This window comes from Argiope bruennichi, chromosome 2 (assembly GCF_947563725.1).
Source record: "Argiope bruennichi chromosome 2, qqArgBrue1.1, whole genome shotgun sequence".
NCBI classification, from domain to species: domain Eukaryota; kingdom Metazoa; phylum Arthropoda; class Arachnida; order Araneae; family Araneidae; genus Argiope; species Argiope bruennichi.
Window position 1 is genome coordinate 100,555,718 of NC_079152.1, and position 20,051 is coordinate 100,575,768.

Genomic DNA, 20,051 nt, shown 5'->3' on the forward strand with positions numbered 1-20,051 from the left:
TTATTTGATAGAAAATTTTTTATTGACATAATAATAAAATATTCCTATTTTAAAGATGCGTTTTTCTTCTATTTATGTATATCCCCTACCTTGCCATTCTTATAAATATTTTGCAATATTTTATAACGTATTTAATTAATATAGAAATGTTACAAATTCATTGACTTAAACCAAGGAGAATGTCAGCCAAATCGAATTCAAATTTTAACAGATATGACAATTTTCTTCAAAAGAATAATAAGATTAAAAATTAGAAAAGAAATTCATGCCAAATATTTTCATCGTCATAATCAAATTTGTTATACATGCCATTTTTAAAAATAGGACAGCTGAAATATTAGAAATAAATTTTTAGGACAGTAGGATTGTCTTAAAAGGACAAAAACAAGCCAGTTATCAGAAAAAAACCCCACATGAAATATCAAATATCTTTCTTTGAATTCATAAATGAAGAGCATTCAAAATTGGTTACAATGAAGATTTTAAGTAGAATGCAAGTTTAGTAACATTAATATCCTGTTTCGAAGCATCGGGAGGGTTATTTTAGAACAGATTTCATAATTTTGAAGTGAGAGCAGGTGATAAAGACTAAATGCGAGCCGACATCCTCTGTTTCTAAATTTCAATGCTAAACTAAGTGCATGTGTAAGATAATCATCTCAAAAGTAAAATTTAACCATGCCAAAAACAGAATCAGTGAAAGAAATAACAAAGTAAAATGACATCAACTAAAATTTTATCAATTAAGAGAAATGAATTTTTACTTACTAATATTTAGAGTCAAATAGCATTAAAATGAAAACAATACAAGCAAGAAGGTCTTTTATTGTACTTATAAACAAACTTTTTTATTTATTCATTCACTTTGTTTTAGATGAAATTTCAGCCTACTGAAACGAACTTATTTTAATGCTCTAATCTCATAAGGCTGAAATTAAATCGTTAAAAGGGAAATTATAAAAATAAATCCTAAAGGATTTCATTCATTTCCTTTAACTTATTTGTTCCGTTTATATGTTTTTAGTAAATATTCAGCTGATTACATTAGAATACCAATTAAATAAATAGGATATAACTAAGCTACATTAAAATCATTATCTTATAAGTACAGCGATTTTTAAGCTTAAAATCAATCAAAGAGATTTCTATTTTCAGAGAAAAACCGTAACTAAAGCCAACTGAGAAAGCTGAACTTAAAACACATCCATTATTTTGATGAATTAGAGAAAAAAAGCAGAAGTTAAAAAATTTATAGAGATGAAAGTTCTAATTTTTTCAATATAATCATGAAAAGTAAGTTTTCAATAAAATTTTTAGTTTGTATTATACAGGGTGTTGCCGAATTGGATAGACAAATTCAGAGAGGTGATAGTAGGCATCAAGAGGATAAAAAAATCACCATGCAACATAAGATCCCAAATTACGTTCAATAGGTGAAAATCGCAAAAATATAGGGAGTTCGAAAATTGTTGGAAACTTTAAAAAATTAATTAAAAAAATAATAAAATAAAATAAAAAATGTTTCAACTACGAATTTTTTTAAGTGAAAGCATATTCTTAAAAGTTTTTTTCCTTGTAGATAACATGCCGATTTGAAGATCTAGAGGTTGTAAATTACTGAAAACGAAAAGTAGTTTGAAACTATTACCTGCAAAAATATTAAAGTCTCAAGAAAAATAAATGCATTAAAATGTAAATTTTACACTCTTTAATTTGATAAAAGCATGTAATATGAAAACTCAAGAGTTTTAAAGACATTCCAGAAAAACTAATCAAAGGAATTCACAGAATGACAAAATTTACCAATTATCTTAAAACAATTTTTGCTAATTTTCATGGGATTTGGAGTACGCATGGTCTTGTTTCTCTTAACAAAAACTGATATCATGCTTCAATATATGGATGTCAGTTAAACAGATGAATAAATAAATAAAAAAACTGAGCAAAGTTATTTTTTCCCCTTTATTTATCATGCAATAAATATATGAGAAGGTTTCAAAAATGTTACAAATTTATTTAATAAACACTATAAAAGATGAAAAATCAAAAACTAATGAAAAATAACAAAAACATTCTTAAAAACAATTGTACATGGGTGAAAATAATAATACAAAAAGAAAAACAAAACAAAAGAAAATAACAAAAACATATATGTAAATAAAAAATCCAGAGACTTTTTATAAGAAATATCTTTCATTCCAAGTCAATAAACAATCACTACTGGAGTTAATAAAGTGCCAAAGTTTCAGATACATAAAAATCTGCAGATAACATGACTAAGAAACATTTAATAATATTTGAAGGCACCTCTGCTCTAAAGCATAATACCTTTTTTTACACAATATTTAAAAAAACTAATTACAGACTTTAGATAAAATACAACAAGCATTATTTTAATGCATCAAATTTGCAAAATAATGTAAAATATTGCACAAATATGGCTATATAAGACAACAATGCTTTCTCTAATTATGAAAAATTTGGAAAAAAAAAAAAAAAAAAAAAACTTTTCAACCCTTTTTACAATTGAACAATGATATTTCATGTTAAATGATTTAACACTGAAATATATGAATAAGCATGCTTATAAAGGTGCGTGCTTCAATATAATTTTAATTGCAAATGTATTCAAAGAATTAAGTACAGAAAATATATTCTGTATTTTATGAAAGACAGTAGTTTTAGTTACATAGATAACAATATTATTTACAATTGACAAAGATGAGCATGAAGTGAATGCATGCAAAATATAAATGACAACAAATAGAAAAAGTTGTTGTGCTTTATTATGCATATGCTTGAAAAAATTATATAATATTTGAAGATTTAAAGCATAAAATTTTTTCATACCAACATTCATTAAATTTTAGTAAGAAAATTCTACAAAATTATCTATCTACATACAGAATAAGTTTAAAATTCACTGTTGCGATTATAACAACTGAGCAATCTTTCTAAAAAATGAAATACTTATAATATTTCAGAACATAATTTTTATCATTAAAAATGTTTCCAAGCAAGCACAACATATTACATATCAGCAAAGTTATGATAGATTCAACACCACATACAGATATATTAAAAGGATAGCCTTTGTAAAAGTTAATGAAAATGCACTGAATAATAAGGAAATGTAGCACAAAGAAAATTAAAAAGTAAATATAATTTTGGACCACTCTTAAAAATTTTACAGCATATAAAATCTATTCAAAAACTAATATATTTTAAATTAACCATTCAAAAACTAATATATTTAAAAAAAAATCAAAGAGCTTGAACATACAAAATTTTAAGAAAGTAAATATTTTTAAAAGAAAGAAAAAAAATACAGTAAATCAATAATTCAATTTTTAAAAAAGTGAATTATTGATTATATCAATTAATTAAAAACCAATACAAAACTATTTAAATATATTGCACAGTTTCTTTAAGAGCATTAATTTTATAAAAGAAGTTTTAAAATTTATGTTATAGCTGACATGAAACAAGGAAAACTGTTAAAAATTTTTTTATGTATTTGAAAAAAATTGAACAAAATTCAATGGCATGATTCTTACATTATACACAGCAAACAAATAAGTTGCAAGATACATTTCAGTATTTCTCAAGTAATTATTTTGCAGAAACAGTATATTGTTTTCAATATAGAGAAATCTCATTAAAATATATCAGCTATAATTATATTGACATTTTATCATTTAATTTGGCAATGTATGTCATGATTAAACAGTTATATGAATTATTGCAATTTATTTATTGTCCATACAATTTTATTTGGTTCCAATCACCTGTTTTATACCATACTAGCAGTCATTTTTACACAGATTTGTGCAGAATTATAAAAGTCAATAATGATGTTCATCTTAATTTAAGGTATTGATCTATTCTTAGGACTCCATTCAATAACTTTTAAAAAAAAATGTGTTTCTAATAAACAACATAATCAGCAACACCTCTATTTTAATAAATCTTTATTATCAAATTAAAATTTGTTGCAATATTCAAAAGATATTTAGTTATGAAAAACTCATATGTCCAATTAAAATTTCAAAAACTTGGAAATATTTTTTTCAATGCATTTTCTAAACTAAATATAGAACTTTAAAGTTAAATTTTAGAAATATGTTATTCAACATTTATAAATAGTGAAATATTGCCTACATTCCTTAAGAAAGCAGATACCTTAGAGCTCAAGTAACTTTTGATTTAAAAATTATACTATAGTTTTTAACATGGCATAGTGTTAATTTATTATTATTTTTTCAATTAATAACGGCTAATAATTTTGCATGTGATGATGTTTTATATAATAAACTGACTAATTTTCAGTCTTAGATAATTAATTTGATTATAACTCAATTGCAAGCTTTACTATTTTTTTAAAGTCAGCAATAGAGGAATTACACATTATATTAATACTTTCATGGCAGACATACTGTTTGGTCATTAATTTATTTAGTAGAAAAGGAATAGAAATTTTAAAAAAAAATCATGGAGCTTTTGTATATATTTCTTTATGATACTTCAAAAATTGCAGACATACATTAATCAAAAACAGATCAGAAGTAATATGGATCAAGAAAATGCAAATGAATACAAGGAATGGAAATATGGAATGAGAAAATAGCAAAATTATATTGCATTTTATGGACTAGTTAAAGAAAGATAAATCTTTTTCAAAAACAGAATAGATGTAGTTTTATGAGACAAGAAACAAATGCAACAATTTTTTATCCACAAATATATTTCCCACACATTTTTATCAATTATATTTTAAACTTAAAAATGGGAAATATTCATACAAAATGATGAAGCAGAAAGAGACAAATACAAATGAAATTGTTTCATGTAATATTATCTGTATATTATCACATCATTATTTTATATGCATTAATATAACAATAAATATTTAATGCAATATTAATATAGTATATTTAAGGCCTCTTGCAATGTTTATTTTAATATTAACCATCTTTGGTGACCAACTGGTTCATAAGGATTGATGGTTGCTACAATTTTCAATTATATATTTTATTTAGCTTGCTTTTAATAGCTTCCACAACAAAATATTTTTTTACCTTCAAATTTTGATAGATATGTATTTTAGAAGCCTTACATCAATATACTATGCATTTCCAAATTTTTTTCATAATTTCATCTAAAACTCAAACTTTAATTTAAAACAGATGACATTAAACTTCTACAAATACAAAAATTTTCTTGCCGTAATTATTCAAAAATGGATTACACTTAAAATTTTTTTCATTTTTTTTTCTTTTGCTTACATATGAAGTTAAGCCTTAATTAGTATAATATTATATATATATATAATAATTTTATATATAACAAAATTTCAAGAAATCTATTAAAAGAGCACTTTAAGCAGAAATCTATTCATCATGGAAAAATTAGCTGATTTCTTCAAGATTTTACCATCCATATATTTGCTTTGGATTGATAAGATTATTTTTTTTTCTCTTGGATAGCTTCATCATCAACAACAGAAGGAAAATCCAGGTTGAAATATTTGTAGCAACAATAAAAACAATTTGAGGTTTTTTTTACTTTTTACAATAGTAAAATATATTATTGTAAAATAAGCTTAAAATATTCTTAAAAATTAATTAAAAACAAATGTTTTTTTTATTTATTTTTAAAAAACTGATATCATTAAAAAGATAATTTTTTTTAATGTTACGGCAGCATGTTGCAACATAATTTTCTACAATTATTTTGTGCAATAATTTTTTCTGCAATTAATTAAAAAATAAATGCATTTTGATGTAAAATTTTCACAAATCACTCTGAAACGTACATGCCCACTCTCTAAAGTACTACAATGTGAAATTTCATAATTCTACGTCTAATTGCGAGTCATGTAGAGCTCTAATACATACATGCTTTCAACTTTACTATTAGTAGAGATAGAGATGATGATTTCAAAGAAGTAGAATTTCTTTTTCCCCCCTATGACAAAGAAAAATAATAAAATTTTCTGATACAATATTGCAGAAAAGTAATAAAAAAAATTCTATAAGAAATGGAACTTGAAAAATGCATTTGAATTTAGTATAAAGATTAAAAAATATCACCACAAAAATAGCAAAATAATACTTTTTTATGAATTATGGAATATCTATGATACATTACCACCAACAGAAACAATGATTTATGATATTTAAAAAATATAATTTAGGATATGTAATAAACTAAAAGATTCTGAAAAGCAGTGGGACCAATCAACAGTTTGAACTTAACAAAACATATTTGAAGGCAAAATTACAATAAGAGAAGTACATGATAAATTATGGTAATTATGACTATGGTATGCTTTAACTGACCGACAAAAAATTAACCAATAACAGTCTTGAGAAAGTGCAACAGGTAAATAAGCAGAAAAGAAATTATCTTGTTCTTTGCGTGCTTTGCCTTTACCATCTTGTTTTGGAAATTTAAGTATTTTTTTTGTTTGTTTTTATCATGTAAAAAAGATATATAAAATATAAAATTGAAATTTCAATTGGAAGAATATTAATAATGTTGCAAATTATTCATAATAATTACTCGCTATGTTTCATTGAAAGTGCAATTTGTTTACAAATAAAATGCTATTTTATTAATCTATTATTTATATAATCGATTTTAAAATATATCAATTACAATTTTTCACTTTAGAATTATTTTCCAAAAAATTCTCATTGAACAATATATAAAAAAGAATAATAATAATAAAAAACATTCATTTGTTTAAATATTTCATTAATGTAAAATGCCCTTTTTTTTGTTAAACTATTTAATAGTAACACATTAACAAACAAGTCAAATTTCTAACACAGCATAAAAATAACAATATATTCAAGTATAGTTTTGACAACTATGTAGCCTCCTGGCTAGATCGTGGCAACCATTTCAAAACATAAACACAATTTTCATCAATTGCAGCAGTAAGTAGTACTCCTTGATCATTTTTTCCATCTAAACCATCCAGCCAATCCTTTTCACCAAGGCAGAGCTGACTGCAATCAGGTCCAATTGGCCTTCTCAAATAAATAAAGTAAACTAAATATTTATCAAAGCCTTATATTCATAACAAAGAAAAGCACACACTGAATGTCAGACAAATTGTTGTTCAAAAGACAGAAAGAGAAAATAGCAAAAGAGGAACTATACATAAAACAGTTAAGATCATAAAAGCAACAGCAAATTAAACTCGAAAATCCACTAACAATTTAAGATTAATAGGATAATTAACTTCAATAGAACAAGGTATGCAGTAACATTTAACATTAGATTACAGAAAATTTTTAGACATTAAATTTCAGAAAATATATATTGGCAATACAACTACTGGATAGAAAACTTATTATTTTTCCAGTCATTTCAATATGATTAATGTAGATTATGAAGCTAATAATCATGCATTCACAAAAATGCAAGCTAATAAATATAAAAAACTTTTGGATTTTGAAGGAAAACATCTGAAAATACCCCCTCCCCCCATATTTTGCTAATGTTCCTTGAATCAGAAAGTTGCAGAAGGGTTTAAACTCAGATTATTTCAGAGAAAGTGTCGAATAATTAAATATATTGAGCAATGAGTACAAAATACTATACTCATTATGAACACGAGTAGAAAGTATATTGAGTATATAGTTTAAATCAATTTCTTTACATGTGTTACATATTGAGTTATTTGAAAGTTTTATTTAAAAGGTCTAGTATTATTAAAATTTTACTGAAGATTCTAGTACAAATAATATAATTTCTTTATCCATTTGGTGATGGCTCTGATATGCTTCAAGTCCTTCAGGATACTTACTATGCCTAAAATTTGCTGATGTTTCTTTATTTTAAATTTCGTTTGATGTGGAAATAATACTGTCCAATGTGATCAAGTGAAATTATGGGCTATATTACACAAATGATTTTTGCAATATGACTCAACTTTCTATTCTGTGAGATTGTAGAATGTCTCAGGATCCAATACAAAACAATGTTTATTTGAGATTATTCTACAATTTTATGAACATGCGAGTGTATAACAGAAGGAGATTCAGAGGAAAAAGTTTATAATGCTATCAGAGTTGAAAAGCTAACAGTGAGACCAAATAATAGACTTTCTAATATAGCAAAGTTATAAAAAATTTTAGAATTTGCCAAAGCTCCTGCATTGAAAATTAAACTGATGTGATGGATTTAAAAATAAATTAAGAGTGTCCCAAGATACCAGTGACTGAAGATGCACTTTGGGTTTTTGATGCATCAATTGCAAAAACAGAGTATTGCTAGAAATCACTATACAATATTTCATTAAACATGCTATTAATACTTGAATGAAGAAGATATTTAAATTGAAAGAGACATTTTGATGTGATTATAGAGCATAGATAACTAGTTCTGTAACTATAAAGAATTAGTTTCATTTAATATATGTTTCCAATTATAGCCTAAATAAGAATTTTTTTCCAGAAAAAGTTTATCGAGTTCTGGGAAATGTTCTGCGAAAATGAGATTACTATTCATGCAAATATAAGTGTGTACATTTATATACTATTTTATTTTTATACTCATGTGATAAATTATTTTAATGATAATTACAGTTAATGAATCCTATATTTCTAAACCCTTTATCTTATAAAAAAATTACAATTCTTAAAAAAAATTTTAAACAGCCATATTCTGCTAAAAAATAAGATTATTAGAATATCTACATTTAAATGAAAAAATCATTTTGTCAATTTTCTGTGACTATATTCTTATTTGAAACATCAACTAATATTTCAGAGTTCATAAACTTTTAGCAAGTGGAAGAAAAAAAAAAATTCTTTGCAAAATAAAAATATGTTAGTTTTCCTGGTGTTTTTTTAAAAATACCATTTTCAGGGTTTATATCTTTAAAATTATTAATAGATGTCTGGCTATTTACATTAATGGATATTCCACAAATAAACATTAAAAATTTAAAAAGTACAGTTATTTTCAATGGTTTTAAGAAATATTGGAAATACTAAATGCTAAGTTTAAGAATTACAAAAGTCCACAAAATAAAAACGTCCATCAGGGCAATTATTGATAAAATGATTTTAAACTATTTTATTTTTTTGCAATGAGAAGCAATTTTTTAAGGTATCAGTTATACTCTAAACTAATTTTAAAATATAATTTAAAACATTAGTAAATTCATGAATATAATAAAATAGTGCATAAATATATTTAGGAAAATTATTAAAAAAATATGCATCATAAGAAAGTAAGACATACAAACATAGGAGGGGGAAAAAAAACTGATTAACTTACCTAGAAGGAGGTATGTTCCATAAGGCAACTTTTTCAAAACTATCTTTGTCCAGGACTATAAAATTAGGTAATGTCTTGTGCTGCCATGGTGTAAGAATCACAACATATTTTTTACCAACACCAAGCAAAGCTCTCACTTTTAAATTAAGCTCCATTTCTGATGCCATACATTTCTGCTTAACATCCCACTTGCATAAAATTGAAGACTTTTGATTATCAAAAGATTCTTTAGGATAATACAAAAATTCACCATCAAAGTGAAGACCAGGTGTGAATAAAGCCGAGTCATCTGACCGACCATGCTTTATTGAATACAGTGTGGTAATATAAAGGCCATCGGGTGACATGTCTGATGAGATAAAAGTCATTAATCTCACAACAATAACAGTTTTATCAAGACTGAACAATAACTGCCGATCCATATGTTTACTTCCTTTTTCTGCAGGATAGGGACACAGCATAACTTTTAATACCCAACAAGAATGATCTGACAAAGTTTTATACAAATAACCATTCGATAATGCCCAAATTTTGATTCTATTGTCTGATGAGCCACTAATAAGCAAATTCAAATCCTTGGAATAATCAAATGTAAATATTGCTCCACTATGACGCATATACTCAGTTAACCGTTGTCCTGATATGGCATCCCATGATACCATATGACCAAGATATGAAGATGCTATTAAAATACTGTCATCAAATTTGATTGATGCAACACTGGAATCAGTCCTAATTGTTAACAGGCATACATCTCTCCCACAATCCCAAATTTGTATAGTCTTGCTATCAGAAGCTGGAATTGGGAAATAAATAAAGATATAAATAATCTTTATATTTCTTCACAATTAAAATAGCTTTCTGTAAACTTTGCACAAAGCAATTGATTAATACAAACTTTTAAAAAGTAAAATATTGCACAAAATCTAAGTTTTATATAGTTGCTTATTTTATCAAAAACAACTAGAATTTAAAATAGACTAGAAGAACTAGAATTTATATCATCTGTAGTATATAGCATATATGTTTGTAAATACTGATATACTCAAGCTCTTTAAAACTTTAAAATAGATTATGAAGTTGAAGACAAACATAAAGAAAAAAGTAAAGGATTTCATGTAAAATGTTGAGAATTTCAGATTTTCATGCAAATTAGTTTTTCAATATTAGTGTAATATTTTTTTAAAATCATTTCTGTATAAAATCATGGCATATTTTCAAATTCTATTCATATGCAATGTTATATTATTATAAATTTTTGGTAATTATGATGAATAATTAATACAAGATTTTTGCATTTTTCAAAATAAAAGTCTTATGCTCATTGTTATATGATTAAAAGTTACAAGCATAAGGGCATGAAAATTAAATGAAATTATGACTGATGAAATATATGAAAATTAAAGACTTTTTTTCTAAAGATAACATTAAATTCTATGCATACAACAATCAATATATCAAATGTATAAATAATTCTTCTTAGAAATAATTTCTAATGAAATAAAAAGCTTTTAAAACTACTGACAGAATTATTTTGACACAATTAATAAGTTCAACAAAGTTTATATGATTTTTTTTATTTTATCATTATTAGGCTTTTATTTTGAATATTAATATTTTGCCCTTCATTGTATCAGATGCTGTTCTAAAATCTAATGGATTTACTAAATAAACAAGTAATGCTCAACAGTATTTAAAAAATTATACAAGTGCATTACAACTATGGGGAAAAATTTTAGCTAAAAAATTTCATATTTTATACATATTATTTTCATATTATATACAAATTAATTTATATCTCTTTCTCTCTCTCTCTATATATAATGGTATTTTAATATCTAATTTTATCCAAATTAATTTCTTAAATTTTTGCCCAATTTGGCTCATTCTAAAGTGTTCTCTTGTTTCCTGACCCCATTCCACTGTTGAAGCTTTGTAAAAATGATTCGTCATCAGTTCCACATGTCAAGTGAAAATGATCCCTTCAGTACCCTTAAGCAAGTCAGCACAAGTATTGAATTGACACATGGCCAGAAATCCCATGTTATATAAGGATTATATTCCTTCCTTACTTCTGCTTTTGTTTCCTGCTGTTGAGGACATATTCTATCTGCGCCTGCTTGTAAATAAATTGCCTTCCCGGGATGGATTTAAATTAATTTAAAAATGATAGATGAAAGAAATCAAATCTTTAAATAATACAATTTATCTTACATTTGGAAAGAGTTAAAAAGAATTAAAACTGGTTAAATAGAAGAAAATTAAAATTAAATTAAAAAAATGTAGAATATTACATTTATTACAATGTAACTAGAATAAGGTGACCATTTTTTTTTAACCTGAAACCAGGACAACATGAATTTTAACCATCCACACCCAAATTTTATAAATTTTTATCAAAAATTCACCCAACGGCCAACCTGTATACCTAAGTAAATAAAAAACTTTTAGATATCAAAAAATGTTGCGTTTATTTAAACACAAGAAATGTGAAAACTAAAATATGATTTTACAATATAAAAATAAAACATAATAAACATAACATAACATGATAAGCCATACCTAATATAATAACATAATAAAACATAAGGAGTTATTTAATTTAGTTTTTTTTTTTAATATTTTTCTGAGGAGTGAATTGTTTTTAAAAATTTTTTGTTTTCCTGTATATTTTTATAGAATTCCATACAAGTTGCATTTAAATTATTTTTGACAGTCAACAAGGATTTCAAAGTTTCCACTTTCAATTGGGTTTTCTCGCTAGTCCAGATGTTGTTTAATAAAGAAAAAACCCCGTTCGGTCGGTGCATTAGTTCCTGGCATACAGAGGCAATACTCTACCAATTTGCCAATATTATTGGACACGTCATTTTCTTTAAAGGCTTTAAAAATTTCAATCCACCTATCCGATACCGAAGCACAATTTTGTTTCCAATGCCCAAGTCTCTCATCTGTGGTGTAGCGCTGAATGAAACAGATTTCATCAGAGCTCATCTTCAATTAAATTTATTTCCGGATAATGTTGAATTAAATAGTCACTGCATACTTGAACCATTTGATGCGTAGATTTCATGCTTAATGTAATCCAATTAAACTTCTCGATTCCCTCAAAATGGCCTTCCCATTCTTCCAGATAATGAAAACATGTGTTGTAAAATTCCACCACTTTTTTTTTTTTGAAAATATTTGATTTAACTAAGTCGTTTTCTTCTAACCTTTTTAAATTTTGTCGAACTTGCAGGGGTAGAAACACACTTGCTATCCTGTCAGCAATTTTGGTTTTAAGGTCCTTATAAATGATATTTGTTTCCATCATAGAAATATCCTGTCCTTCTTTCTTTAAAACCGTGTTATGAAACATTGGCGACACATTATGGAGAAAGAAAAGCCAAGATTCGGTGTCAGGATTCTCAAAATAATTTTCAATAATTGTCGGAGTTTTTTCATTAGACGCAAAATACGATTTTAATGCAGGAAATATTTCCAACACGCGCTCAATAGCTGGTCGCAACGCTAACCACCGCGTAACACTGCAACCCAAAAGTTTTTAATATTCTATGTCTACAAAATTCTTTTAATTCCCTGACGCGCACAGTATAAATGTAAAAGTATGAGTAAATCTTGGTAATTAAAGTTTGTATATCAATTGGATGGCAGTCCGCCGTGGTTTGTATAGAATTGTTTAAAATATGCGTGAGCAACCAATTCCCACAAGCTCCCGTCCGTCCAAAGTAGCTTTTAGCTTGGTAAAAATATTATTTTTCCCGGCTCTTCGCATGCCTCCAAAGTTAGTGTTGGTGTTGTCGGCACAAAACCCTAATATCTTGCTTTCTAAATTATGTTTTTTTAAGACCTCTACAATATATTCGGTAACTATGTCAGACGTTTCTCCTGGCAAATCCTTTACTTCAATAATTTTTACCTGTATTCCATTCTTGTATGAAAAATATCTGACAAGTAAAGGAATAAGTTTAATTTCTTTGTGATTTGAGGCATCTGAATACCCTGATATAAAACTTAGGTTTCTCAAATCTTCATCCAAATTTGATTTGCATAAGGGACAAGTACATCGGTGATTATAGCTTCGCATTTGGTCCTAGAGCATGTGAATTTAGCATCGAAATATGCCTTAATAAATTTACAGGTACAGTCCATTGATCGAAAAGATTGATTATGCATAACTGTATGATATGCCCACAAACCTTCAGCTGCAGCTATTTTCTTCTCGGCAGTTTCAAATTCTTTTTTCTTAAAATATGATGTCATACTCGAACTTGCAATTGCTGCTGACACTACTCGTCTGTGTTTAACTGTTTTTATGTGGTTTTCAATGTCGCTTTTTCCACTATTTGCAATAGAAAACGTACTTCTACATTTTTCACAATATACTTCACTAGGATCAATATTATTACTTTCTTTAATAAATGTATATTTTAATTTTCAATCATCATTAAATACGCACTTTCGTCGTTTTGCCGCCATGATAATAATAAGGTAGGCACATCACAGTAGTTAGTACATCAGACACCACTGGCTTGTATGACGTCGTGGCGGTCCTGCTCATACGACACCTTACGATATCACATGGAATTATCAGGGCTGCAAGTTCTAATTTTATTATTTTTATTACTTTTTTTTTGTTTTTATGTTTTCTAATCTAAAACCAGTACTTTTCGTGTACTGGTTTTGTTTAACGACTAACCAGGACTTATGCCCTGAAAACCAGTACTGTACTGGTAATCAGTACGAATGGTCACCTTAAACTAGAATAATGAATATTTTAAGGATTCTCCCCATATTAAATAGAAATATAATCCAATTATTAAATCCTCACCTCCTTCAAAAATTTTTTTTCAAAAAAGAAGGAAAGAATAGGGATTTTCTGCTCTTGTTAATAATAACATTTTTAATCTAAAATGGAAACATTCTTTTAATATTTTTCCGTTGAAAATAAAAGTAATCCTACATCTGTTTATTTTGTCCCTTCCTTTGTTTTTGAGAAGCAAAAGTAAATTCTTCTTTAGAGTTTTTTTTTTTTTTTAAGCAGGATTAAAAGTATTTTAATAATTTTTGTTCTACAAAAAAAATGACTGATGAATTTCTTATACACATTTAATAACTGTTAAACACAATCAGTTATAAATTAAAAATCAATTTTGAAATTATTTTTAATATTTTAGAAAAAATTAATTAATAAAAAGTTAAAAAAATAAAAAATTATGGTTAAATTTACTTTTATAAAATAAAGTACACAATTACCTGTTGCAACTTTCCCTTTATGATAATAAACAGCAGTAACTCTGCGTAAATTCCTATCATAGGTCTTCGTAGAAAAACATTTATAAGATTTCATATCATTCAATCTTTTAGTCATTTCAATAAAATAAGATTTCCAGTATTTAGCATCGCCATTATCCAGATCTTTGTCAACCAGAAGACCAGAACGACGACATGCTTGCTGCCATATTCTTGGAGAAGAAGATATTATATCATTCCATGATTTACAGACACAGCAACAAATTAATAAAGATTTCCCATCCAGAAAAGAAAGCAGATGTTCTTTTAATTCTACGGGCAAAAGTTTAATGAAATCTCTATATAAAAGAAGAGATGTTTGTGCAAATAAATGTGAAAGTTGAGCAGAACCACTACAAGCTATCATGCAATCAATGGTAAAGTTTCGTTTTACATCACTGAGATTACTATAATATTCCATAACACTTTCAAGCCATTCTTGGAAATCTGAAAATGAAAGAATTTATATATATAAATAGCAAGACAAATTTAAATGGGAAGTTTAAATTACAATTAGGAATTGAACATTTTTTTACAAGTTTAAGCATTTTAATAATTAATGCATTATATAGAGTAAATTTAACCCATCTGCCAGGCAAAAGAGAATGATAAAAAAATCTTATATGAATTATAAGACACTATGCCAACCCTGCATTCCATCTCAACATTTGCATGTTATAGTGGATAAAGTGATTATGCTTCCATATGGGAAAAATTCTAAACTTAAAAAGTTTCAGAGAGCTCTATATGTAAAAAACACATATTTTGAAACAGTAAGAAAATTCTCATAACATGATATCATTTTCCTCAGGATATGTGAATTTTAAACTGAACTAAAGCTCTGATTTCTTGTGGGATGCAAAATTGAATTCTGCTAAGTTTGAATGGAATGCTGAATAGAACAAATGTTGTTTTAACAAAATTTTATCTATTTCATCACCTTTCAAATGAACCTACAATTAACCATATCAGTATTCCTAGTTTGGGAGAAATTTAGTCATTTGTTTGTAATCTCCCCCCCCACCTTTCCATCAAATTAATATTTGATGGAAAGGTGGGGGGGGGGAGGATTTGTGAGAGGCCATGTCCATCGATTTTAAGCCTATTGTTTTGCATTAACTTATAAACACAGTGGAAACAAACCAACAGATGTCTTCAAATCCAAAAGAGTTCACACTGGCTATTTGCTATTTGTATCTATTTCAAAAACTGTTGTTTATCAATCAAACTTTTTTTTTTAAGGATTCCTGGATCCAGAAAAACAATTTCTATACATCAGAGAAAAATTGCTGTATATCAAAAAACCATTTTACACAGAATCTAATTATATATACAAATTGCAGCAAAAAAATACCCATAAAATTTATTCAAAATAAAGAACATAAATTAAATAAGAGGTGAAAAAAAAGTTTCAAAAATTCTTATTGTAATATAAGATCTAAAAGGGATTAAAAGTCATACAAATAAAGAAGAAGAAAGGGGGGAAATTAGTCTTGTATCTCTTTTTAACTTGTAGAAAGATTTTTTATTTAAAATTCCTTCAAACTTTGAGATTTTTTATACTGAGTAAAACTCCAAAAGGAAAATCTTCAAGTATGAAAGAGAAGTTTAATTTAATAAAAGATGTAAAAAGCAGGATAGAAATATGGATGTCATAAAAAAAAATCACCAAATAATATATAATTTTTAAAAAAAACCAGATTTGGTTATTAAAAACTTCAAACAATTTGTAGAAGATTAGAAAAGAGTTACATGTGTAAAATTTGACAAAATTCATGGAGACATATTGCAATAAGTAAAATTTACATGAAATAAGTAAATACTTATTATTGGGTCTGCTCATTAAGAATAAAGCAGGAATATGTAGCAAGTTTTGGAATTTTCAACTTTAGAACCATTTCTGAATGCTTTGATATTCTAAGAATGAAGATATTTGAATGCTGAAATTTTTTCAAGAAACTTGAAGTTTGATTTATAAAGGTCCAAATGCATATATATTTTCTTATAATAAATAAAATTATTACTTTATTTTATAACTACAAACAGGGCAAATGTTTTGTAATCTTTTATGTTTTTATTAAAAACACAACTTATTCAGCATCAGGGGGAAATAAATTGAATGTGTCTGTATAAAAGATTAGCTTATATACTCAGCGTTACACAAAGTCAGAATTTCTTTGACTACTTGTGTATTAACACATGCCAATGACTGAACACCAAAGCCATCAAGCATATTGCAACCAGCAATTAATCACCAAAGATGTCGTATTAATCTATTGATTACATTTGCTAATGATAGATGGCTAAGTTTAAAGATTTTAATTCTGGCATGCAGTTAAGCCAAAATTTTAACCAACTGTATAAAATTAGCCAAAAAATTGCCAATATCAAGCCATTAATACACAAGTACCATTCTTTATAATATTTTTATAATTTTCTTTTTTGCCACTCAATTTAGTACTTATTAATTAATGGCGAAGAATTGACAATTCCTTAACAATAATTTCATTGGAAAAAATTTTATTTTCTTCCTGTAAACTTTGTACAAAAAGTGTAAACAGATGCTTATTTTCTTTTTATAAGTAAGAAGCGTGCTCATAGATTGGCGGGTTTTGGTGCTACCTTTGGCAAGTTTTGGCTCTTTCATTATTAATTCAGAAGTTCACTCAATTTTTTCAACAAATATAAATCTTCTAACGTTGCAACTTGAAGTATTTTAAACTTTCACCTATATATGTAGCATATATATATATATATAAACCTCAAATAACTTAAGTATCTACATAAACGAATATATTTTTTATCTGTATTAATTTCTAAAATTAAATTAACTTCCATGAACCATGGAAGATATTGCAGAAAGCCAAAAGTCTTATATGAAAATGGATTGCAATGTGATAGCCTCATTTCTTAAAGATAACGTTCCTTTCAATTCTTAGATCTAGCTACTTTAATGCTCTGGATATTGTTAAATAGTTTGAAATCATTGAGTATATATTTCGTCTGCTTGTAAAATTTTTACTTTCAGTTTAATGATTTGGTAGACATGTTTCCTTTTCATAAATCATTATGTTCTAGTGTATAACACTTTTTAATAATAATATTTCCAAAATATTGCTGAACATTATAATTTGTTCAACCATACTCAATTTTTATTTAAATTTTTAAAAAGGAACTGATAATATTTGTCAAACTTTGCACTTTCAAGTTTAAATTGAAACAATTAATATCACAAGCTTTCTTTTACACATTAAGACATTTTTTAAATCTTCTTGAAGGCAAGAATACTTCAGAATGTCTTACAAATTCAGATATTTCTGGAAATTCTTGTAAATCTTTTTTTTAATGAACATTATAAAAAGTTTACTGACACAATAAACAAGAACACTGATGGAACTGAACTTTTTATAAGCCAAATATACATAACAACATCAATCTTAATTCCTTTCTTCCAATCTTTAAACTAATTTTTAATGAATTTTTAAAATATTTTATTTTACAATAATGTATTAAATGCTGTGACAAAACTCAAATTGTGCTCAGTGTTGCTAAAAATATTTCCCCCTGGATGTTTCTTTCATTGGAGATGATGAAGGTATGAAAACATGGTTTATTTTTCCATGTTGAGCAGATTTGTTCAAAATAATATTTTACTAAAATTTTGGAAATTTATCAATGCTCCCAATTAAAATTCAATTTCACAAACAAGTATTGTTTAAAAATTTTTTTAAGATAAATCCATTTTTTTAAAGCTCCACCAATCTTTCCTGAAATACAGTTGGATGTAAAAAAATATATTATCATTCTTATAGCTTGGATATTGATTTTTAATTGAAACAAGTAGTTGAATCAATAGGATAAATCCTCAAAATTTTACATAAATTATAAAACATATCCCATAGCATACAGAAAACTTAAATATTGAAGAATTTTAATTTTTATCCTTGCCTTTTAAAGAATCATGCATAGTTTAACCCCCAAAAAATTATTGGATTAGTTGAAAATTAATCTTTTCAATTTCAAATTAAAATTTTGGATGAGACAACAGAAAATTAGGAAGATGCTCAATAAACAGTATGGTTTAAAACTTCTAAACTATGAGTTAAATGTATATGAATGGAATTAAGTACTTTGCTGAGAATGCAATTAAGAGATAACATGAAGTATTTAATTGAAATTTCTGGAATAATTAAATTATTGAGCAATTGGGCATCTAAGGCACATAGTTAAACATAAAAAACTCATGTAAATAATGATCTTTACATAATCTAAATTTAAAAAAATCTTCAATACATTTTAAAAATAAAAACAAATGCTCTTATTTGAAATAATTTTTTACTTCAGCTAATGATATGAAGAAATAACAGTTTAAAATAGCAACGGCATTACATGATTGAAAAGCATTTTAACTCAAAATATAAAAATGCAACAATAGTTTTAAAAGATGCAAAAGAAAGTTATTTGAAAAATGACCAAATTGCATATTTGTTTTCTTTCTCTCTTTTTTATTTAAGATAATTTCGAATTTTATTTTACCATTTAAGAAGTGTCAATGGAACAAAAACTTTTTATTAATCATTAGAAAGAACTCTGACAATTTAAAACTTACCCTAAATTTTAAATAAGTGATTACTTTAAAACTGAAATTACTGCAACTATTGTACCTCTAACTAATGAGCTACATCTTTGAAATAAGAAATATTTCATATTATACTGAAAACATATTCATACCACAATCATTACTTTAACAATCAGTAAACTTTCTTTACAGCTTAAACCCTTCAAAACTTACCATCAAGTTAGGAATAATTATTCTGGGGTTCTTATAAGTTACCATAAAATAACCATGCTACAAAATTTTTTTTGATATTGGTTTATAAGAACCTTTCAAAGAATTATACATTTACAATCTAACAATAAAAATCGAGTGAAATTAAAAATATAAGTGCTCTCGTTGCTTGGTTTTATAAGATTATTTTTCAAAATGCAAAAAGATAAAACAGTTAGGTGAATTAATATTACTTTTAATTTAAAGTATTACAATTAACTTAAAACAAAAATATAAAATTGTGTATTTATATTATATAATGAGTCATATTCAAACATAAAAAATCTAATTCAGATTAAAATTATATTCACCCCCGTCACTTTTCGCAGCCATGCTCATGAAAAATTACGATTTATCTGGCTACTGTCAAACTTATGTTTTGTAAATAACGTTCTTTTGAGATACAATAACATTTTTTTAATAACAATTTTATCCGAGTTGAGAGGAATAAATATGGTTGAAAAATTCTCAAAATTTATTGAATTTTTATGAATCGAGCGAGTTTGCAACTTTATGAAATTAAATAATTTTTATTTAAAAATTGATGTTGAAATTTTGAATATTATCTATCTTGCAGAGAAAGAATGATCCATTTCTCTGTGGTTATATTTTGCATCATTTTTTAGAAGAG

General features: G+C 26.1%; 1 protein-coding gene across 2 annotated transcripts; it reads right to left on the reverse strand.

The window, feature by feature from the left end:
* Nucleotides 1-3,423: 3,423 nt before the first annotated feature.
* On the reverse strand, nucleotides 3,424-19,821 carry LOC129960321 (F-box/WD repeat-containing protein 2-like). 2 transcript variants are annotated; one of them, XM_056073698.1, is made up of 4 exons: nucleotides 19,732-19,821; nucleotides 14,557-15,039; nucleotides 9,298-10,093; nucleotides 3,424-7,037 (listed from the first exon to the last, which is right to left on the reverse strand). In XM_056073698.1, exons 1-4 carry the CDS (start codon nucleotides 19,757-19,759, stop codon nucleotides 6,875-6,877), a joined length of 1,470 nt encoding a protein of 489 aa, XP_055929673.1. In that variant the 5' UTR covers nucleotides 19,760-19,821; the 3' UTR covers nucleotides 3,424-6,874. The 2 variants fall into 2 exon arrangements, with proteins under 2 accessions (XP_055929673.1, XP_055929665.1); XM_056073690.1 differs by having other exon boundaries at nucleotides 3,424-7,040.
* Nucleotides 19,822-20,051: the final 230 nt, after the last annotated feature.

What these genes read in the sequence shown, in the direction of transcription:
- LOC129960321 (XM_056073690.1), bottom strand. Translation starts at nt 19,759, where the DNA reads ATGAGCATGGCTGCGAAAAGTGACGGGG. An exon ending in TAAAGGGAAAGTTGCAACAG is followed by an intron (nt 10,094 to 14,556) that starts GTAATTGTGTAC and finishes TCCCAATTCCAG; the next exon opens with CTTCTGATAGCAAGACTATA. An exon ending in TGGAACATACCTCCTTCTAG is followed by an intron (nt 7,041 to 9,297) that starts GTAAGTTAATCA and finishes TATTTATTTGAG; the next exon opens with AAGGCCAATTGGACCTGATT.